This window comes from Triturus cristatus, chromosome 3_2 (assembly GCF_964204655.1).
Source record: "Triturus cristatus chromosome 3_2, aTriCri1.1, whole genome shotgun sequence".
In the NCBI taxonomy this organism is placed as follows: Eukaryota; Metazoa; Chordata; class Amphibia; order Caudata; family Salamandridae; genus Triturus; species Triturus cristatus.
The window spans coordinates 1,056,654,885-1,056,675,719 of NC_140584.1; the positions used below are offsets into that span (position 1 = coordinate 1,056,654,885).

The 20,835-nt window shown below is 45.4% G+C and overlaps 1 protein-coding gene across 3 annotated transcripts in view; it reads left to right on the plus strand.

Moving 5' to 3' along the window:
- Positions 1–20,835, plus strand: part of LOC146859108 (protein spinster homolog 3-like) — a 363,281-nt gene that overhangs the window by 335,406 nt on the left and 7,040 nt on the right. For 2 of the 3 annotated variants that reach the window (XM_085646939.1, XM_085646940.1), the window contains 2 exons: positions 7,641–7,812; positions 14,933–15,079. In XM_085646939.1, the coding sequence (XP_085503065.1) occupies positions 7,641–7,812; positions 14,933–15,079 (319 nt within the window). The remainder of the gene's footprint in view (positions 1–7,640; positions 7,813–14,932; positions 15,080–20,835) is intronic. The other variant, XM_085646941.1, reaches the window with a different exon arrangement.

Genomic DNA, 20,835 nt, shown 5'->3' on the forward strand with positions numbered 1-20,835 from the left:
GAAGATATCTTGCGAATGGATGAAGCACTTTAGGAAAACGCTATGGGGGTGAACTCGGACCAAATGACAGAGTCGGAAACTGGTAAAGACTCCTAGACCAACAAAACTGCAGAAACTGCTGCCTCTTTCAACAGCTTCTCTAACCAATCACAATCCAGTAAGATATCCCTCAGTAGGTGCATGCCCTCCAGTTTGAAGTGCCTGTACGCACCACAATGGTTCCCTTTCCTCATCTTTATCACAGATCTCCAGCCCTTATCCTTATTGTCCACGATACACAAAGCACGCACAAAGCCATTCAAGCGCTCCTCAACCCAAATAATCGCTCCTTTCTCGATTTCTGAAGCCACCTCTGTATACACTAAGTTTCTCTCCACATCTGAGAAACCTCATTTCTTTGGCTCTCTCTCCTGATTTAGAGGCCCCAAAGGCTCAACTACAGGAGCAGAAAAAGTATGAGTATCACTTGCTGGTTTTCTGTTGAAAGTATAAGTCTGCAAGTCTGCATAGAGGGTCTTTTAAACATAAAACGCCGGAAGAAGCCCACCTTGTTATCATGACTACTTTTGTCATAATTTTCAGAAATTAAAGTGCACGAATCACCAAAACATTCCAGATGTAGTGTAAGTGAAATAATGTTCCCTCTGAAGACCCTTAGCTTCTCATATGTGTGTGTGTGTGTGTTTGTGTGTGTGCGTGTGTGTGGTCATGTGCATGTGTGTGCGTGTGTGTGTGTGTGGCTGCGAGTGCATAGGTGCTATGAATACCACAGCATATCTGAATGCTTCTATATATCTTCTATTCCTGCATGTATCCTTTCCCGGATTTCTTTTCCCTCACATTTTTTCCACTCCCTATTTTTAGCTTTTCTCCTAGACTCATTACTATTTTTAATCCATGTAATTTGTATGCAAAGGTCAGCAGACCGAATGCTTAAATAAATGATCAACAAGCAAGCTTAGAGTGCTCATGCTTGACTTGTGTTTGCTGTCTGTAGCTCCTTAGAGACTAGAAGTGGAGCTAGAAAGGATAAGTGAGTGGTTAGAGCAGTTTATGATTTCATCCATTTATGTATAGATGGATATATCACATCCGACCAGATGTCGTTTGTTTTATGAATGAATGTCATACATACTAGAGTGGTATTTAACAGGCTGGAATTGTGATGTGATAATGTAGGGTATGAGTAGTTTGTTTAAGGCCTGTTCTGGGCAGTGAGCCAGCTGGCGTAGTGCCGGTGTGCTGGTGTGGGGGTTTGTTTTGGCTCCATTGTATGGGGTTCAGATAGCAACGTTTATGCCCTTGCGTAGCGGTGTGAATGAGTACTGGAGGAGTCAACTAGAAAACGAGTTGATTAGTGCTTTCACTAGAAGTGTGTGGACCATGCTGTATTCATTATTTGTAATCTGGCTTTGTTATACCCAGTAATTGGAATCTTGCTGCAGTATCTCTCTTAGTAACAAAAGATTCTGTTTTCATGGATGGACTGACAAGGACCCAAGTTCTGTTTTTTGCACCAGAGGTGAATATCAGAGAGTTGAGGGAAAGCGAATAGATTGAGTAATAGAGATGTGTGAGACCGATGAGGCAAAGCAGAAGCCCTTACTAATGGACTAGCTCAGCATGAGTGACCACAAGACCAGCCGCTGTCTCATGCCAGTGAGGCAGTGTGTGCTGCTGTGTGCTTGGAGGTGTGGTGTAAAATTAGGAAAGAAGAAAAGACTTGGGTATTGTAGGTATAAGGGCTATAAGAGGACCAAAATGAAGACATAATATTGTTGTTGAAGGAGTTGAGATACTTTCTGATAGTTAGATTAGCAATAGGATTTCTAGAAGATGCGGAACCACTGCAGATTGGAAGCAAGGTGGGTAAGAGTGAGAGAACAATGAAAAGGGAGGTCAGACAGAGAAGAATTCTGGATCTGAGGGCAAGAGGTTCTATGTTCTGGTGCTTGAAATGGTCCGAAGAGGCACAGGATGTGTTGGCCGCTTTGGATATAGGCATACGTTTAGTTGGGCATGTTGTGACAAACTGTGAGGGTGTATTTGGGAGGGTTTGGGGCATGATTAAAGTACATGAGTGTGACAGTGGACCAATCAGCAGTTTATCCAGGGTGTTTTTATGGTTGTCATTTTGAGAAGAAGTGTGTGGAAAAGTCATTGGCTGATAAGGAATGGTCACCAACGAGCATGTAGAAGAGAATGTGCCCATCCGTAACGCAACTGGTGCTCATGTGAAGTGCTTTGATACCTTCGGGTCGAGTTCACGCTATATAAAACTCCCCAAAATATTGAGTCAGTTGTTGATCATGTGTGGAAGACGTTCCAGGTGCAGATGAAGTGAAGTGATGCCATGCAAAGATGATAACTTCATAATTTCAACAGCATAGGATATTTTGTTCAAGACATGTTACTATTCCTTAAGATTAGAAGTGGTCTTGATAATGCACCATTACGAAGGCATTTTGATATCACGGCTAAGAATACTGTGTGATAGCCAGGGTTGTGATCATGAGACAGTAGAGGAGACATTTTGGAGTCAATAGTTTGTTTTAAAAGCTTGTTTCATAACCTAATAAAATGACTTGATGATTAGTTGTATTGGAGTAGTAAGGATATTATGGGAGGAAGTCAGTGGAGTGTGTCTTCTTAGTGATGAGAGTATTATTAGAAGGCAAAACTCGGGGGAATTTGGACTGTCGGGTGTATTAAACCATGATCAGATGAGGTAACGGTAATAGTGGCTCGGAGTGAGATACTGTATTTGAAACAAGCATGAGAGAAATGAAGAGGTTTGCCTTGGCAGTGTGTTTATAAGAGGTGACTGCAGTAAGAAAGTGGCCAGAGAGAAGAAAAGTGTATGTTTGATTGGCAGATTCTTGTAGGAAAGGAGTGTGATTGGATTGTATGATCCAAAAGAGTCCAAAACATCTAAGAGACTAGGCCCATTTTGTTAAATTGAGGATTGTGGCACCTTCTAACCAAGCTGGAGAGGCCGCAAGCATTGTGGTTGCTGCTAAAGTAACGCCCCTGGTTGCTCCATGAAGTATGTTTTAGGGACAGCAGACCACAGGTAAGTGTTGGTTCACCTCATCCCCAAATTCTTCAGTTACCTTTCAGCGCCACAGACAAAGAGAGTCACTGCCAGCTGTTTCCAGTAGGGATGAGTGTTAGCCAAAAATGGGCATGACGGCATGGGTAAGTTGAGGCAAAGGAGCCTTCATGGACACCAACCACAGGAACGGAGACCATTGACACCAAGAGTAGATCCTGTCGCCTATACTGATAGTTTCAGGGATATTTACCCCTGTATAGAAGAAGTCTTCTGCCCGACAAGCTGAAATACATAACTTTCACACTTGCTAAGAGTAGTGGTGTATAATACTACAGTAGAGGAGGTTGATCAGCCCACGTTATTAGTCTTTTTTCCATTCGTTGATAGTCAAGAAAATTTTTTAATGGGTTAGTTAAAGAATCACTTAGTAATAATTGAATAATTTCAGAAAATTGAGTTTGTAGTACTTAGAGGAAACCAACAGATCTCGTACTGGTGGAGAAATACTGACTGGCAATGGTGTAACTACCATTGAAAATACTGTCAGATCAATGCTGGGCAAGACCCAGCTGCTGAAATTTGAAGGGCAATTTGCATCGGGTCACCAAAAAATTCAGGTTATGGCAGAGGAATGTTTTTTAGCTACAAGATCCTTGTCACTAAAGTTGCAATTCATTCATCACTCATGTGGGTGGTCTTTTTTTTAGGTCTCAGCTACAGACAGACCAGTTGATTCTAGTATACTTTGGGTCAGACCCTTGTGGGCTTTGGGTCAGACCCGTGTTTGTGATCGGATGGCTTTGTTATCGTGCTCAATTTTCTACTCTTGATGCAACAGCTTACCTCACTATCTTTATCTAATTATAAATGTCATAGTGTTCTATTAGTTGACTTCTATCATTTCAATGCAGACATTATTGCATTCAAGTAAATACATTTTTTTTTTCTCTAGGGACTCCATGGGAGATTTCTTGCTCTCTACCCTGAGCTGCTTTCGCTTTACTTTTCCCTATTTTCACTCTACACGTTTCATCCTCCACATACCACCCAATCACGTCCATATTCTGGCTCTCACACCCCTGTGCCAGCTCATCAATTCCCTTCCCTGTCCCCATGCTTCTAAGTGTTTTAAAAAATATTCCACACTGTTATACCCTACTTAATTGTATAACATGTACTCCAGCCCTGCTGCCTCTAGCTGCTCAGCCAGAGCGTGAGATGGTCATGGAATGTTGGTGTGCCTGTGATGCGTGGAATGCCTGTGTGTCTTAGTGGATGAGTGTTGGCAGTTAGAGATGGGCTGAGCAGCTAGGCAGGCTGCTCCTGGTGGGGCTGGTACCACACTAGGCTGGCTGGAGTCAAGACAGACGTGACCTGTACTGGAGACTGAATAAAGAAGGCTTAATATTACCTCCTGGCTCCAGGTGTCTATCTTCATAGATTACAACACACACCTTCGTTGTTTCTGTGCCCCTCCCTGCCTTTTACCTATTTGGCAAAGATCACCAAGAAATGAACTTGTATTACATAGGAAAACCCATTCAAAGATGGCCACCATGGATGTGTGCCCCACTCTGTGCCAATCTTTGAAATGGGTTTGTGTAAATAATAGAAATGCATTCAAAGCTGACCACCATGAAATTACATCATAATTCCTTTAGCTGTTGGAAGTAATATCAGTACCAGGAAAAGTTACTTGTTAAATGGTAATACATAATTGAATATGTATCACGTTAGTAACCACGGACCAGTATCCTAGGTGAATGGCCATTTACCACGGCCAGTATTTCATCCATAATAATGCCCATGGAATGCCAAACTGGTATTGTCTTAAAAGTAGGGTCCTGAATTTCTCAAATTTGAACATGGGATGTGGTTGTGCATTCATCAAAGGGCTTGAGGTAGCAGAAGGGAGATCCCTCATAACATAAGCTGTGAGGTCATCGTAGGTTTGACCTTTCTCCTGCCTTTAGACCACCAACAACCTGCTGTTTCCCCCTGAGGGGCTATGTTATGGGTAAGTTGTCGCATCTACAGAAAGTAAACATGGTTCTCAGAACATGGCTGCCAATTGAGGTCAGCTGACGGCAGCTGCTTCCCCAAAAACTTCCCTTGTTACCCTTCAACTTAAGGGTCTTAATGGCTTCATCACTAAGAGAAAGTAAGACGGCCCTAAGAGCCCCTTTAAAGCAAACCGGAGTCTCTTGAGCGTCTAAGGGTGGGGCATGGGGTCAATCTTGTGATGCCATCAAGGATCAGAGTGAGAGTAATATTGCTACTGCTACTCCAGGCAGTTTGATGCATCAACATTAATGTTTCGGAGTTTTGTTTACTTTCTGTCCATTCCCTGCCATTTATGACCCTGAGGACAGAGGCAATGCCAGGGTCCTAAAAGGATCTAGACCACTGATGCTGAGGCCAGAGGCAATGCTAGGGCCCTCATAAAGGATCTAGGATGCTGGCGCTGAGGCCAGAGGCGGTGGTAGGGCCCTAAAAGAATTTAGGACGCTGAGGCCTGAGGCAACGCTAGGTCCTAAAAGAATCTAGGATGCTGACACCAGAGACAATGCTAGGGTCCTAAAAGTGTCTAGGATGCTGATGCTGAGGCCAGAAACAATGCTAGGGTCCCACAAGTATCTAGGATGCTGGCGCTTAGGCCAGTGGCAGTGCTAGGGTCCTAAAAGTATCTAGGACGCTGATGCTGGGGCCATGGGCAATGCTAGGGTCGTAAAAGGATCTAGGACGCTGGCGCTGAGGCCAGAGGCAGTGGTAGTGCCCTAAAAGGATCTAGGACGCTGAAGCCAGAGACAATGCTAGGGTGCTAAAAAGATATAGGACGCTGAGGCCAGAGGCAATGCGAGGATCCTAAAAGGATCTAGGACGCTGAGGCCAGAGGCATTGCTAGGGTCCTAAAAGGATCTAGGACGCTGAGGCCAGAGGCAATGCTAAGGATCTAGGACACTGAGGCCAGAGGCAATGCTAGGGTCCTAAAAGGATCTAGGATGCTGATGCTGAGGCTAGAGGCAATGCTAGGGTGCTAAAAGGATAAAGGACGCTGAGGCCAGAGGCAATGCTATGGTCCTAAAAGGATCTAGGACGCTGATGCTAAGGCCAGAGGCAATGCTAGGGTCCTAAAAGGATCTAGGATGCTGAGGCCAGAGGCAATGCTAGGGTCCTAAAAGGATCTAGGACGCTGATGCTGAGGCCAGAGGCAATGCTAGGGTCCTAAAAGGATCTAAGACACTGAGGCCAGAGGCAATGCTAGGGTCCTAATAGGATCTAGGATACTGATGCTGAGGCCAGAGGCAATGCTAGGGTCCTAAAAGGATCTAGGCTGCTGAGGCCAGAGGCACTGCTAGGGTCCTAAAAGGATCTAGGACGCTGAGGCTGAGGCTAGAGGCAATGCAAGGGTCCTAAAAGGATCTAAGACACTGAGGCCAGAGACAATGCTAGGGTGCTAAAAGGATATAGGACGCTGAGGCCAGAGGCAATGCTAGGGTCCTAAAGGATCTAGAACGCTGATGCTGTGGCCAGAGGCAATGCTAGGGTCCTAAAAGTATCTAGGATGCTGAGGCCAGAGGCAATGCTAGGGTCCTAACAGGATCTAGGACGCTGATGCTGAGGCCAGAGGCAATGCTAGGGTCCTAAAAGGATCTAAGACCCTGAGGCCAGAGACAATGCTAGGGTGCTAAAAGGATATAGGACGCTGAGGCCAGAGGCAATGCTAGGGTCCTAAAAGGATCTAGGATACTGAGGCCAAAGGCAATGCTAGGGTCCTAAAAGGATCTAGGATGCTGATGCTAAGGCCAGAGGCAATGCTAGGGTCCTAAAAGGATCTAGGATGCTGAGACCAGAGGCAATGCTAGGGTCCTAAAAGGATCTAGAATGCTGATGCTAAGGCCAGAGGCAATGCTAGGGTCCTAAAAGGATCTAGGATGCTGAGGCCAGAGGCAATGCTAGGGTCATAAAAGGATCTAAGACACTGAGGCCAGAGACAATGCTAGGGTGCTAAAAGGATATAGGACGCTGAGGCCAGAGGCAATGCTATGGTCCTAAAAGGATCTAGGATGCTGAGGCCAGAGGCAATGCTAGGGTCCTAAAAGGATCTAGGACGCTGATGCTGAGGCCAGAGGCAATGCTAGGGTCCTAAAAGGATCTAAGACACTGAGGCCAGAGGCAATGCTAGGGTCCTAAAAGGATCTAGGATGCTGAGGCCAGAGGCAATGCTAGGGTCCTAAAAGGATCTAGGATGCTGAGGCCAGAGGCAATGCTAGGGTCTAAAAGGATCTAGGATGCTGATGCTGAGGCCAGAGGCTATGCTAGGGTCCTAAAAGGATCTAGGATGCTGAGGCCAGAGGCAATGCTAGGGTCTAAAAGGATCTAGGATGCTGATGCTGAGGTCAGAGGCAATGCTAGAATCCTAAAAGGATCTAAGACGCTGACGCTGAGGCCAGAAACAATGCTAGGGTCCTAAAAGGAAGCTAGTACCAGCAGCGGCCACTCCTACATACTCTTGTCTATAGTTTATTGGGTTTTGTCAGAAATGCACCAGACTCGAATCTTCAGATTTGTTTCCTCTCTTCAGATTTCGGACGCCATCCAGACCAGCAGGGGAGACTCGAATCTGTGGTCCTTTCGAAGCCTGGAGTACAGCTTCCTGCTCTGCCCCTTTGTCGGAGTGCTTGGAGGAGGATTTTTCCTCGTGACAGCTCTTTACGTAGAGGAAGACCGGAAGAAGGCAGAATGCTGCATAGAAGGTGCTCTGACGTCATTGTACTGATCTTGTTGAAGGGTATCAGATTCTGATTGTTTGTGTGATGGGTTTGCATGGGAGATGGTGCATACTAGCTCTTAAAAGTACATATTGGAAGAGTGGTTTTTGGTACTTGTCTGGAAGGACCCATTGGACCAGTTCACACTAAGCAAAGAGAATAATTGCTGGGGCAGTTTTCTGGATTCTGTTTCTTGGCGGCTATCACAAATGATGTTCACTCATAAACAATATCGGAATATTATAATGGGCTCTTGCCTTCCTAAAGAAATGTGAACTTGAAATCGTATCAGTAGCGACCTCTTGCAAATAAATCTGGCACCTTTAAATGGCTAATACCTGAACCAGGTACTATCACATGGCCTGATTTAGAATTAGGCTGATGAGATGCTTCGAAACAAAAGTTAACGAGATTCCATCCACCATATTAAAAGTGCCATTGAAAACAATGCACTTGTGATACGGCAAACTGGATATCCGTCATGTTTGTGATGGAGTAACCTGTCTGCCAAACTCTAAATTAAGCCAAACACCAGCACTCCTGTGCCAGTAAGCAGCAGTAACTAGAAATACATGAGGCAGATTCACCCCCAATCAGCACCAGACTGTAGACAGTGGTGGTCAGTAAGCGTGTAGCAGAGTTTTAGCACAAGAGCGATGAACAGCATATTGTAGGCAAGAGTGGAGTAGCCAGTGAACAACACAGAGTGACCTGTGAGAAAGGTGTGGGGCCTAATTCACAAAGGTAAACATACAATTTTGTGGACGTTTACAATTGTTTGCTATTCACAAAGGGATTTATGAGTAGTGTCTTTCTGAGTGCGGTATCTCCGTAAAGATACTACTAGTAAATCCCATTGTGAATAGCAAACAATCGTAAATTTACACAAATTGTAATTTTACCTTTGTGGATCAGGCCCATGGTGACCAATCACGGAAGCATAATGGCCAACAAATGAGGGAGTTTGAACAGTTCGTGGCTGCAGAGTGACCAGTGAAGAAGAGATGATCACCAGATAATGAGACAGGACGACACTAAAAGTCCTGGACTCATGCCCAGTCACTAGGGGCGGCTCCTCCATTTGAGCAGAGAAGTGTCGCCCCACAAGCCCCAGAGCTGAAAAATAAAATGGCAACAAAGTTTTTTTATTACCGTTTTATTTTTCAGCACCCCGTCCCGAACTAAGTGTCAGGAGTGGGCGGAGCCAGCGCTGTCGAGTTGCAGCAGCAGGGAGCTGTGTGCTTTAAAATGAGCCTGTTTGTTTGGCTGGCAGTCTTGGGACGGCCACCCAGACATGCGCATTTTAAAGTTCTGTAACCTAGCTGTCTCAGACAGCTGGGTTAGAGAAAGCGCAGGCCTCCAGTGCTCTTAAGAGCGCTGGAAGAGCCTGCTCTATCCAATCCTGGTGTTACTTTCATGCTATGAAAGCAGTACCAGGATTGGATAGTGCAGTTTCCTGCATCGGGAGCTTCCTGGAAGACACCCGAGGGGGAGGATCTCACGCTGCAGAGGTAAGTGAATTTATTTATTTATTGTGAGACTCCAAACCTGCACCTCCGCCCTTCGTACAAGCAAGCTGCCACTGCTGGTCACTCTGTCCTAGAAATTACAGAGCCTCATGGCATTGGGGACTAGAAGCAATGTTCGCTCTAACAATTGTTTTTTGTGATCGGTAAGAGTATGTTTGCGGGTGCACTCTTCTCCACTGTGTGCACAGTCATGAGTTGTGGGGTGCCATTATGCAAGCAGTGGTGGTGAATGAGCACGTGTCAGGGCACATCTGGGTCCCTGGCTCTAAGTAAAGGAAGTAGTGTTTGTAGGAGCCGGAGGCTAAAGATCGAACATAGTGCAGGAACCCAGGGTGGGGAGGGGTAACAAAAACTGTGGTGTTCATGTGGAGTATCTTTGCATTAAGACAGCACAGGTCCCCCTGAACTCAATGGAGTCTCCTTGAATGACGCGAACCCTAGCCTGCCACCCCCGATATTGATGGTGGTCCACAGTGAAATGCATTAAACTGACCACACACACTTTCACATGGGTCACAAAGACCACGGCCTTGTACTCTAGAAAAGACAAGAGAAAAAAATCTGAATGGAGGCATCTTCTGACTGTTTTCTTGAAGCCAATCAGCAATTCCTAGGCTTTTTGTTACATTACATGAAGCGGTTAGTGTCTGTATAGTTTATAGTAATTTTGTGCAGCAAAACATTTTAGCTTCTATCAAGAGGTCGGTGGCTATAAACACAGGTAAATCTCTCCCAATGTACTGAGCTTTTCTTGAATATTTTTACTTTTCTGTGATTCACATTTTTTAGGTCTCGCTTGAGCCAGCGCATGCTGCACTGGCGAGACTATTAGTGAGTGGCCTAGAGCATGCGGTTACGCGCACAGTAACGCGCATTCCGCGCATCGCTCGATCGGGCGCCATCTGGCTTTCCTCTCGCTTGCTCTCCCAAGCGCGCGCTTCAACGCTCCTCCCCCTCCCCCACAACAGAGCGCGTCTCTCGGGCGCGCGTCTTGCTTGATTTGATTTTTTTTAAATTCAGCACGTGCACATCACTCACGAGACGCCGGGAATGTGCACGGCTGAGATGATTTTGCTGTAATTATGGGGACGGGGTGGAGGTTGTGCACTAGAACTTTTCCGGTGCCATCGCTGCTCCTATGTCTCCCTTCACCAACAGAGGTATCCTCTGCCCTCCATACCCTCTCTCTGAGGTCACTGCTGCCGAGCACACCTCAGGAGCAGGGCTGGTGTCTCTCCCGGCCCTGCCCAGTCTTTCCTCGCCCAGCAGCATCAAGCTACCAACAGCCGCCTTGGGCGCCTCCCCCGCATACAGTCCGTGGTGCTCAAGTTCACCCCTGGTAAGAAACATACATGGGCTTCCTTTCTCCTAAGGCTCAATGTCTTGCCATGAACGTACAGAGAGACCAGAGTCCCTGCTCTGGGAAGTGTTTCTTGTTCTGTGGTGGCGCCACATTGTTCAGCCTCCACATCGAACCCCTTAGGACCCTAGCCATGAATAACAGCTTCAAAGTTCACCAGCACCATGCACGCTAAGGGTTTTGATTTACGTTTTCTATTGTACTTTTTTTTATGCTCTTTTGTTTATCGGAACTGCTGAGCCGACTTTGAGCCTAGCCTTTTTTGGGGGGTTTACTTAGAGGTAGTTGCAGCTAATAACAGATGGGATGCTCTTCAGACATGTGCGTTTAGTTTGTTTGCAATGCCTTTTCCATGGCTGACCCGTACGCGACAATATGCGCACCTTTAGACATTGAAGTCAGCGGTGTAGCTGCTAAAGGGGGCATGGTGCTGTGCCCTTAACATGAGGAATGACTGCTGCTCGGGCCCTACGACTAGTTTACTTTTATACGTTGAACACTGTTGGAGCTGCCCAATGCCGGTAAGTTACTGAGGGGCGTGCATCTATACTATTTCAATTAACATGCTTATAGTATGAAGTTATCTCTTCGTGTGACGCTGTCAGTGAGGGAACGTGTGCTTCCTATCCACATACATTTCCTGATGTAATATTGTAGTCGAGTGGCGGTGTTGTAACACAACACATTAGGGATGGTGAAGTTATGCGTACTGTTATAGTAGTATGTGATTATTATAAGTCTGTGTGATGTTACTGTGCGCTATGTATTGGCAGTCACTAGTTTAAGCTAAACCTTTGCCTTTTACAATGTAATGCAGTAGCATAGCTCCAAGTAGGGAGTATGCATACTGTATTTTTGGTTGAGCCTAGAGTCAGATCTTCCCTGACACGTCATATAAACCTGAGGACATCAGTGGCGTCCTGGAGTTGTGTGTAACACCCCCACCCCTGTATCGCAACCCCCTCATTCTCTCAGCTACGTGCATTCAAGCCCAGTGTCTGGTGTCACCATTAACCACTCTACACAGCATGAAGGTGCTGATATATTCCTGCCATTCAGGAAAGCCTGACTCATGGCTGCTTGCCCTTGCCCTGACGGCTTGTCGGAGGTGATAGGCTGGCAAGAAATCTCTCTACAGCATGCCAGCCGAGCTCAAACATTTTAAAAGCGCCTGGGGAAGACGTGCACCAGGAGAGGTGGTGCGTGCTTACTTCCCACTACTACGTTATATCAATGTGACTCCTCAAATCTCTGTTACCAGCACTGATGACTTTTATCCTTCTGAGGTCAATCAGCAAAAACCATTGAATTAATCAATTGCGTCACTTATTGAAGGCTCGAGAGAACTCACAAAGCGTGCCCCCCGGCTCCACCTCTTAACACACTTCGACCCTGGGCAGCTCTCTATCTCCCGGCATGGATTAAACAAGCATTGGCATAGCCAATGTGTCTCGCCTTTGGGACCTTATAAGTGTTTAGCCATGCAACAGTTGATGTTGTTGCACCAAGGATATTGTGCTGCATAACTAAATACTTATAAGGTCCCAAAAGCGAGACCTATTGGCTATGCCAGTGCTTGTTAATGTTTTCAGCTTGGTGTCTGTGTAGTGTTTTGTTTCTGATGTAGCGTAACTTAACAATGGCATGCACCACCATTAATACATTATTTTTAGCTTCTGCTGCGAGGCCGGGGGCTGCATTCCAGGGGGATATGATTTAATTAACTTTCAATAAAGAATATTTCAATGTCATCACATTGAATTAATAGAAGAAAGTCCTTTGAGTGGTTCACATCTGCTGCACCAAGGTGTCATGCAATTAGAGAACAGCTTCATCTTTAGAGATGCTAATGATGGGAAAGGTGATGACTTGTAGGGAAGCAGCTAAAATAACCTGGGATCCTTAAACTCTTGAATGTATGTCCCAAGGGGGCATTAGGCAGCCCATCCCTGGAAGGGGATGAACAGTGCCTTTGTTTTTCCAAGGCTTCTGAGTGATGCTTTCAGAGTCTCTCTGCGTGGCGTAGCGACGGATGTGGCACGGCCTACAGAGAACCTTGACTACAAGTAGGACCATCAGGTTCCCCATAGAAATGTGGAATTACCAGGGTAATCAGGAATAATTCCAGGCCCTGTTCCCTCAAAAATGACATCTTCTCCGCTGTTTGACCAAGTACACTTCCAACTAAGTAAGGCAGAGTGGGCTGGGATTGAGACAATGACCAGTGAAAGAAGTAGGGTGACCAGTGATGCAAGCAAGGTGACCTCTGAGTGAGCGAGGAAGGCTGGCCAATCATTGAGGTGTTGCTGACCTGTAACCGAGCCAATGACCAGAGAATGAAGAGGGACGCTCAGTGATGGAGGCGGTGATCAGTAATGGAGGCAGAGAGTCCAGTTCCCGAGGAAGGGTCATCAGTGTGCGAGGGAGTGACCAGAAGGACAAGAACGTGAGCAGTGAATGGGCAGGATTATCAGTGAATGTAGCTTTTTGCGGTGAAGGAGGAAGTGTGAACAGTTCAATAGAACTACTGAAGGGTTTACAGTGAGTGAGGCGGGACCCGAAGACCCTGGCAGGGAGTGATCAGTGACAAAGGCAGCAGAGCAGTGAAGGAGGCAGGGTTGCCAGCAAATGACGTAGAAGGATGAGCAAGCTAGGAGGTTGGCCAGTTAACAAGGTAATGCGTAATGAATGAGGTAGTGAGAAAAGAATGTCTCAGTGAGCAGTACACGAAGCAGGGTGAACAGTGGGTGTGGAAGGAAGAGCAGTAAATGATGCAGTGCTACGAAGCAACCAATGAGGTTTGTTGGCAGTACATACAATAGCAACATTAATTCATTTTAATGAAATATACTTCAAGTTTCAGAGCCCCAGAAGTTGGATATGATACATCTTATTGGCCGCATCTCCCCTCTCTGAGATGCTGCCATATTTAAATCTCATTGGGTGTTGTTCGACTGGACTTCACATCGCGTGAGGGGTCTCTGCTTCTGTTTTGCGGATAAAGAGCTGCTGATTAGGAGACAGGATGGCAAGATGTAGACAGGCTTGAGGAGAGTTGCTGCTTGCCCTAAGCATGTATAAATGCTGGTTGCACGGTCCACAGCAAATCTCTCAAAGAGCAAGTGCACTTAGACTAAAGGACTGACAGCGGTGCAGACAACTGGTAACCATTTTGACTGCAAAGGCGCCCACCTCCTGTTACTGCAGGGCTTCATGGCGTTTCCTTTGTCTGCATCTATGAGAATGTTGGTTATATTCTCTCTTTTCATATTTGTATCTAAAGGTATTGAGAGATATCTCAGTTACATATTCCAAGATCCTAAGAGATTCACCTGATGGGGACCAGTCAGCCCAGGGTCTGAGGTGCATGCACACTCAATGATTTCCTTCCCAAAACTGGTAATTGCAATACTTACGTATTCAATATTCTCAGCTCAGCCAAGATCTTTAATCAGGTATTCCATTTGCCTCGCCCCTCTTTTCCAAAAGAAAGATCAGCTGCAGGCTCAGGCTTCTCTTCAAATTTTCTAAAGATCCCTTCAAATAACAGAATTCTCCAAAACATTATGTACAAAGCAGTTTCCTCGTCTTGCTCAGGTGTTCAATAAGACTGAAAGCTGCTACTGAAAGTCCTCAAATGTACACACGGTCTTCCTGGATATGCCCCCCAAGAGTATCCGATGAAGCCCAGAGATGGATGGACAGGAGCCAGGTGCATCAGAACCTGTTATGTCTTTTGAAAGAGGGCCTTTCATTGGAGGCATCTAACGCCTTCACTTGCTCACAATCAGAGCCAGCGTTCAGGTTAAAACCACCGGCCTAGTAGGTACAAGCAGAACAATCACTTTCCTACCTGAGCCGAAACGCACCTCATGTGTCCCAAGTTGATCTGAGTTGAGCCACCCCAAAGTTCTGTACAGAACCTAAAACAAGAAAGAGCCAGAGGATTTCCTTTTGTATAGCACCAGAATATCGAGTTTTACATATTGTGCTACATAAAGATCATAGTCAGAATATCGAGTACCAAAACCTTGTGAAAGTAGCTATAGATAGGTACGTATAGATTAACTATTCTTTACTCCACATCTGTGACAGGAAACCTATGCATACCTACATATATATATATATATATACTTCACAATATTTTGGTAGTTGATCTCTTGGCTATGATATTTTTGTAACACAATATTTTTGTGCTCACTATTCTGTCATACAGCCATGGCTATATTCGGCCTTAAAATTTGGAAAGCACCCCCAGAGCCCAGAAACCAGATCACGAGTCTTACTCTTCCCGGCGCCTCCCCCCACTGGCTTATTGTCACCGGAAACCAGAGCCCCATTGAAAATGTTCACTGTAAGATGGGTGAGTAGAGTTGTTTCACTGAATCAAAATGCTGCACCAGTGAAATCATGTGTTCATTGAAGTAAATAAACAGGAGACACTCTCACCCCTGTTATAAATATAGTGCAGTTTCAGAGAGCATTCTTTTAAACACATGGCATCATTTATTCTAGATGGTTTCTTGGGCTGATTTTCTTGTTCTTGTGTATTGTTTCTTGTTGTACCAGTTTTGGAATAACTCCAACTTTCCTTAGGTTCCTTGGAGAGAATAGAATGAGTGAATTGACTCAAAGTTGGGAGGCAGAGATAGCTCTCCAGGATGAAGAGAAATAGAACACACACGAATCACCCGATTTGTAGGCGATTTGCGGTTCATTGAATCCTCAAACATCTGAATGACTTGTGTTGGGAATGATTTGTTTTTGAAACTTTAAAGATCAAATGCAGATTAGCCTACCCGAGATCAAAAATCTGAGGTGGTTTGAAGTGATTTAGTCCATTACATGGTTGGTTACTGAGACCCGTCATATCGCTTAAATCTGACCAAAAGATTTGAGAGGTCTTGTAAATACTATTGTTTAAAAATAGCCCACACTCTTAACTATGGTCATAGCCACTCTCAAAGCACTCCCGTCAGAACCCCTTTCAGGCAGAAGAAGCTCCCCTGGGCCCTTCAAACCTACAATCCACTCGTGCTGTGGTTGCTCTACCGGAGTCCCTGGGAGCGTTTCACACTTGGATGTCACAGAGGTCTGCAAAGGCTTCCGGGGCTGAGTAGTACTCTCAGCTTTGCAGGGGCTGTCCCTTTGTGATGCTCACACAAGTGTCACAGTAAGTTCTTTTGATCCCTCTTGCGGGTAAGGGGCGATTGTACTGCTTCAGCCAGGGTTCAGGCACTCGCACGTCACCACGGCGGCCTTCCCTCTTGACGTCGAAAAAACCAGATCACGATTCTTACTCTTCCCGGCGCCACCCCCCACTGGCTTATGGGTTCACCGACTTTACCTTGAACATGTGTTACTGCCCAATCAGCACAACACTAATTCACTCTATACCGGGTCACCCACTTTACTCCACACATACGCTATGGCCTGATTGATTTGGCAGTAAAGCTCTCTTCATGGTGGCTCCCTGGTCACTGACTTGAATCTGCACAAGAGCGACAGCCTGTCTGGTGCAGCAGCTGCAGCCTCACACCTCGCTATAGGGAAACACTTGCCAAGATCCCCCAGTTGACCTCGCTCACTCCACGTGCTCTCCTCCTACTCACGGCTTTCAGGAAGCAGGCAGGCACTGGTGCTTCACTCTTGGATTTCCCTAGGTGATGTCCCTGCACCCAGCTGGGAGACTGGCAAACCTTAGTCCCTAGTTTTGGTCACAGGTAGAAGTCATACAGAGCTTCTCATCTTCAGATACAGCCCGACTGGCTGCTTGACTGTTCAAAATTTTGGTTGCCTCAAACCTCTCTTCTTTTAGTCCACTTTCAGACACCAAATCTGATTTAGGGTCTGAGTCTTTGAAGTTTGTTCCGGGGGGGTCTGCTTCTCTTTGAAGTGCTCACTCCTCTACCCCTCCTCCAGAATGTAGTCTGCCACAGCAGGAGTGACTCCAAATCTGATAGACTCAAAATCTAGGCCATGGGTGTGAATAGAGTTTACAACTGGATGTCGGCCACAGTGATATGTGCATCAAAATGTTACCCAGGGCCCCAGCCCTGTTCTTTATGATTCTCTTATCAGGCATATCTCCTTCTTAGGATGTGCTCATCCACTTTCCAGTGACCTCGCCCAGAATCAAAGAGCCTGGCTCTTCCTTTCTCCAGTGTGTGTCACACTTGACTCTCAGGAATGCATATATCTGTCTGAGAGGAGTCCTCTACCTCCTCATGCTTCTCCAGTCAGCCCTAAGTCTCTCAAAATGGAGCCCAGAGTCTTCCATGTATTGTACTACACACAGACACATAGATGTAGCATACACATGCAACCACACACGCATTGCATAGCGCTACATACTAACTTGATGCAGAACAAGGGTGAGTAAAGCACACAGCAGCGGAACTTTACATGATTGTGGCTGTAGTACTCACTCCAGTGACACAGGTTAAAAAGGACCTGTTCACCCCTACTGATCACTACACGGTATGCTGCCACCACCTGGCTCATGTTGCTTAACTCCTGGTAAAGGCAATAGCCTTTCATGACTATGAGGGTAGCACTTTGGGTGTCCCTCCCAGTTCGACAAGACCACAATTCGAGAGACAGACCTATGTCATGTATCACACGCATTATACATATTTGCCTATGTTTTAAAAATCAGCACCAGGGATCCAGATCTCGTTGCAGCTGGGACAGTCAGGGTGGAGGTGCATGTCTGTCTCCATGTGATGAACTTTTTCATCAAAACAACTACCAAGTTTGGCACTTACAGGAAACGCAGACACAGAGAGAGAGCGTGATTTTGCTAAGAATTACACGGTTTGGTGACTGATGTCCTTTGATTTGACAGGTGGAAAGCTAACCAACAGACCAGAGTTTCTGCCTTAAACACAGCATCTACGATACTTTAAAGCCAACATTACATAGTTCCTAATAACAAAAATCTCAGATGCTCCACAAAAGAGGCACCTGTCATTTTGGAGATGGAGAGGATGTTGCATTTATCAGGCCGCTACCTCCCGCGCCTGCGCAGATGTTGATTTCTTAAATTGTTACACTTGAACGGAATTGGTTCTTTAGTATTGACTTGACAATGCCAGATCGACCTCCTGTAATACTGAATGCCAAAACCTACCGGAAGTTACTGTAATCTGCACCTTAAAACCATCAGATGACTTTGACTTGCAATCACTTTAACAGAAAAGGTACAAGGGTTTTGGCACACTCCTGTCTATTTAATTGTCTTATAAAAATCTGAGTATTCCTCAGGTTGTGCATGTCACTATTTTGATGCAAATTATCCCAAGCAGAGGTCACCAGTCCATTAGGAAATGATTCTATATAGTTCATCAAACGTTTAAGCTTAAGTAGTGGATTCATTGGGCCACTCAAATCTAGCCCTGCTGCAGGGACTGCTCTTCGACCCGGAACTTACGCTGACGCCGCGTGTGTCGCGCTCAAATCTTCCAGTTCCGCTCTGTATCATTCGGTCCCTTTGCGTTCCACGCCAGGGTCGGCTTTAGGGCGGTGCGACCGGTGCCACTGCACCTGGCTATGACCTCGGGGCGCTGTGTTTACAAATAACTTATGAGTTTAAAAGCACATCCTGCAGAGTTTTTGTGTGTCCTGCAGTTTTCAGGCAACAATAGAAACGCATAGATAACTCTGGTGATTAATGTTCCTGCAGGTGCAAGATCGGAGTTTTGTCTAAAGGCCGTTTTGACTCATCATAAACTAGTGTACAGGGTTAATGTGCCTGCTGCAGAGAACACGTACCATGCAGATCAGAGAACTTTATGTTGCTCAGTGGGTTTCTGCTTTGGTCGCAGAGATCCTTTTGTTACTTGCAGTTCATAAATTACAATCCTAATATAGCGCTGTGACCCATGAACTGTCATCAAAGAGCTGCATGCGAAGGGCACAATATAATTTAGAACATTATGTTTTTCTTCTCCAGCCTTTCATTAACCCAATGATGCTAAAAAGGATTCATTTGGGTAGAAATATATTTCAATAAGTAAAGCCAACCCCAACGCCTGTATGTTTTAAATCCTGAGTTTGTGCTTCTCCGCACCACACATTCTTAAAATATACGGCCTACTGGTATGGACAACATGTGATTCCTACACCTTGTAGTCCTCATTACATTTCCTATAGACTGATTTACACACCTATGATTCATTGTCTGTGTATAATGTGTGTGTGATGTAAAGTGCTCTGACACCCTACACAGGTACAAGTAGCGCTATAAAACAAATGTAATGCATATGAGAAAGGGGATATGGAGAGAAGAGAGGCCTTGTTTGGTGGATGGTAGTGAGGGAATTGCGCAGAAGGAGGACATTGGGGAGGGGGGGCACCAAAAACGACTGTGACGCCGGGTGCCACCAGCGCTAAAGCTGGCACTGTCCACACCATCTTCTTCTAGTTACTGGTAGGGCAGTACCACCAGGTCATCAGAAACCTAATACCAGTGCCACAAGATGGCAGACAGTAAATCTGGCAGAGAGGAGAAATTAACAGGGGGTGAAAAGAACACACCCTGGTGCAAAACCTGTATGTTTGAGGAGCGACAACTGTAAGACATGAAAACACATTTGGTGAAAATTTGGAAAACTGGACCCATCAGAAAAACACTCTCAACTGAGACAAATCGCCTGGACACTATCCTAGATAACAGCTCTAGGAAGCTGCGTAAAAGGTCTATGCTGTGCTGCGCTATACAAAAAACAGGTTCAGTAATAAATACAGGATATCAGCTGTGATGGGAACTGTTCTCCAGTGAGCAAGAATCTGTTATCAAATTGTCATTTATCTGTAAACAGGAAGAAAAGATTCTGGGCCAGATATAGATCTTGAAGGATGGGTAACTTCGTCACAAAGGTGATGGACATCTCGCCCGCTGAAATATAAATCCTATTATATCCTATGGGATTTAGATTTCGGCGGACGGGATATCCACCACCATTGTGACTGAGTAACCCATCTGCCAAGATCTAAATCAGGCGCTCTTTAATTAACTGAGCAGGAATCTGTTATCAGATATGCACGAATCTGCCATCGGGAAATCGAGAACCTGTTATCAGGTATTCAGGAATCTCCTCTCCTCTAAGAGTTTGGTTCATATAAACAGTTAGCATCCCTATCATACACCTACTTCCAGCCATGCGCAATATTGCGTCTTCAAGGACACCTTCCTCTGTGCTGGACCAACATGCACAAGTTACACAAACAGCCAATGAGCAAGATAGAGATGCCCACGTGACCAGATCGCTTCTGTTTCTAAGTGGCCAGTTTGGGGCTAAGCCCCACTTAGCAGATCATGATGTGATTTCCTGTCTATGTCTGACTACTTCCTGTACACGCTACCTGTGAGTTGAAATCTTATTGACCTCCTGCCACAGCGAGCTACAGCATTCATGTTTTATTATGAAACCTGCTGAAGAAGCTGATATACAGAATTCCTACTGTGAGCATGGTCTAGGTTCACACTAACTTAATTCTGGATGTTATGCAGGCTGTATTATCAGCATATGCTTTGCAGGCATCAGATTTGCTTCATGCAACCTCTACTTCAGTCAGTGTTGGTTAGCCTGACTAGATCCCTAAGTGTCTCAGTGCAGCAGCAGTCTGCAAGCCCTTTTCTTACCACTTCTTTAAAATATGCATTGAGTGGGCTTTGTTCCACCCAGAAGAGTATTAGTTTCTCACCTCATGCTAATGGCTGTTTGTTGCATCATTCCACCTCCTTCGAAGTGCTTGTGTTGCAGCGCATGAGGGACTATTTTGCACTTTATTTCAACACACAGTTAATCGTTTATCTTATAGATGCATTGTATATAGAATGCAATTGTTCTTTGTTGGATTGTTTTCACTGTAAGAGTTTATTTAAAATGTCAGGACTCAAAATGCAAGCTAAATCTATTGGTTTTGCCAGTGCTTGTTTCAGGAAGATCAAGTATTTGTTCACCTGCTTCATTCTTCCTATTGCTTCTTTAGATCTTTCCTTCATTATATATTCCCTAGCACTAGGTTGGGCATTTTGTGTTCAGTGCTAAATATTAGTACAAAGATCCTTTTTCCTGGCAAATATGGGCGATACAACAAACTGGCTTCAGGCCG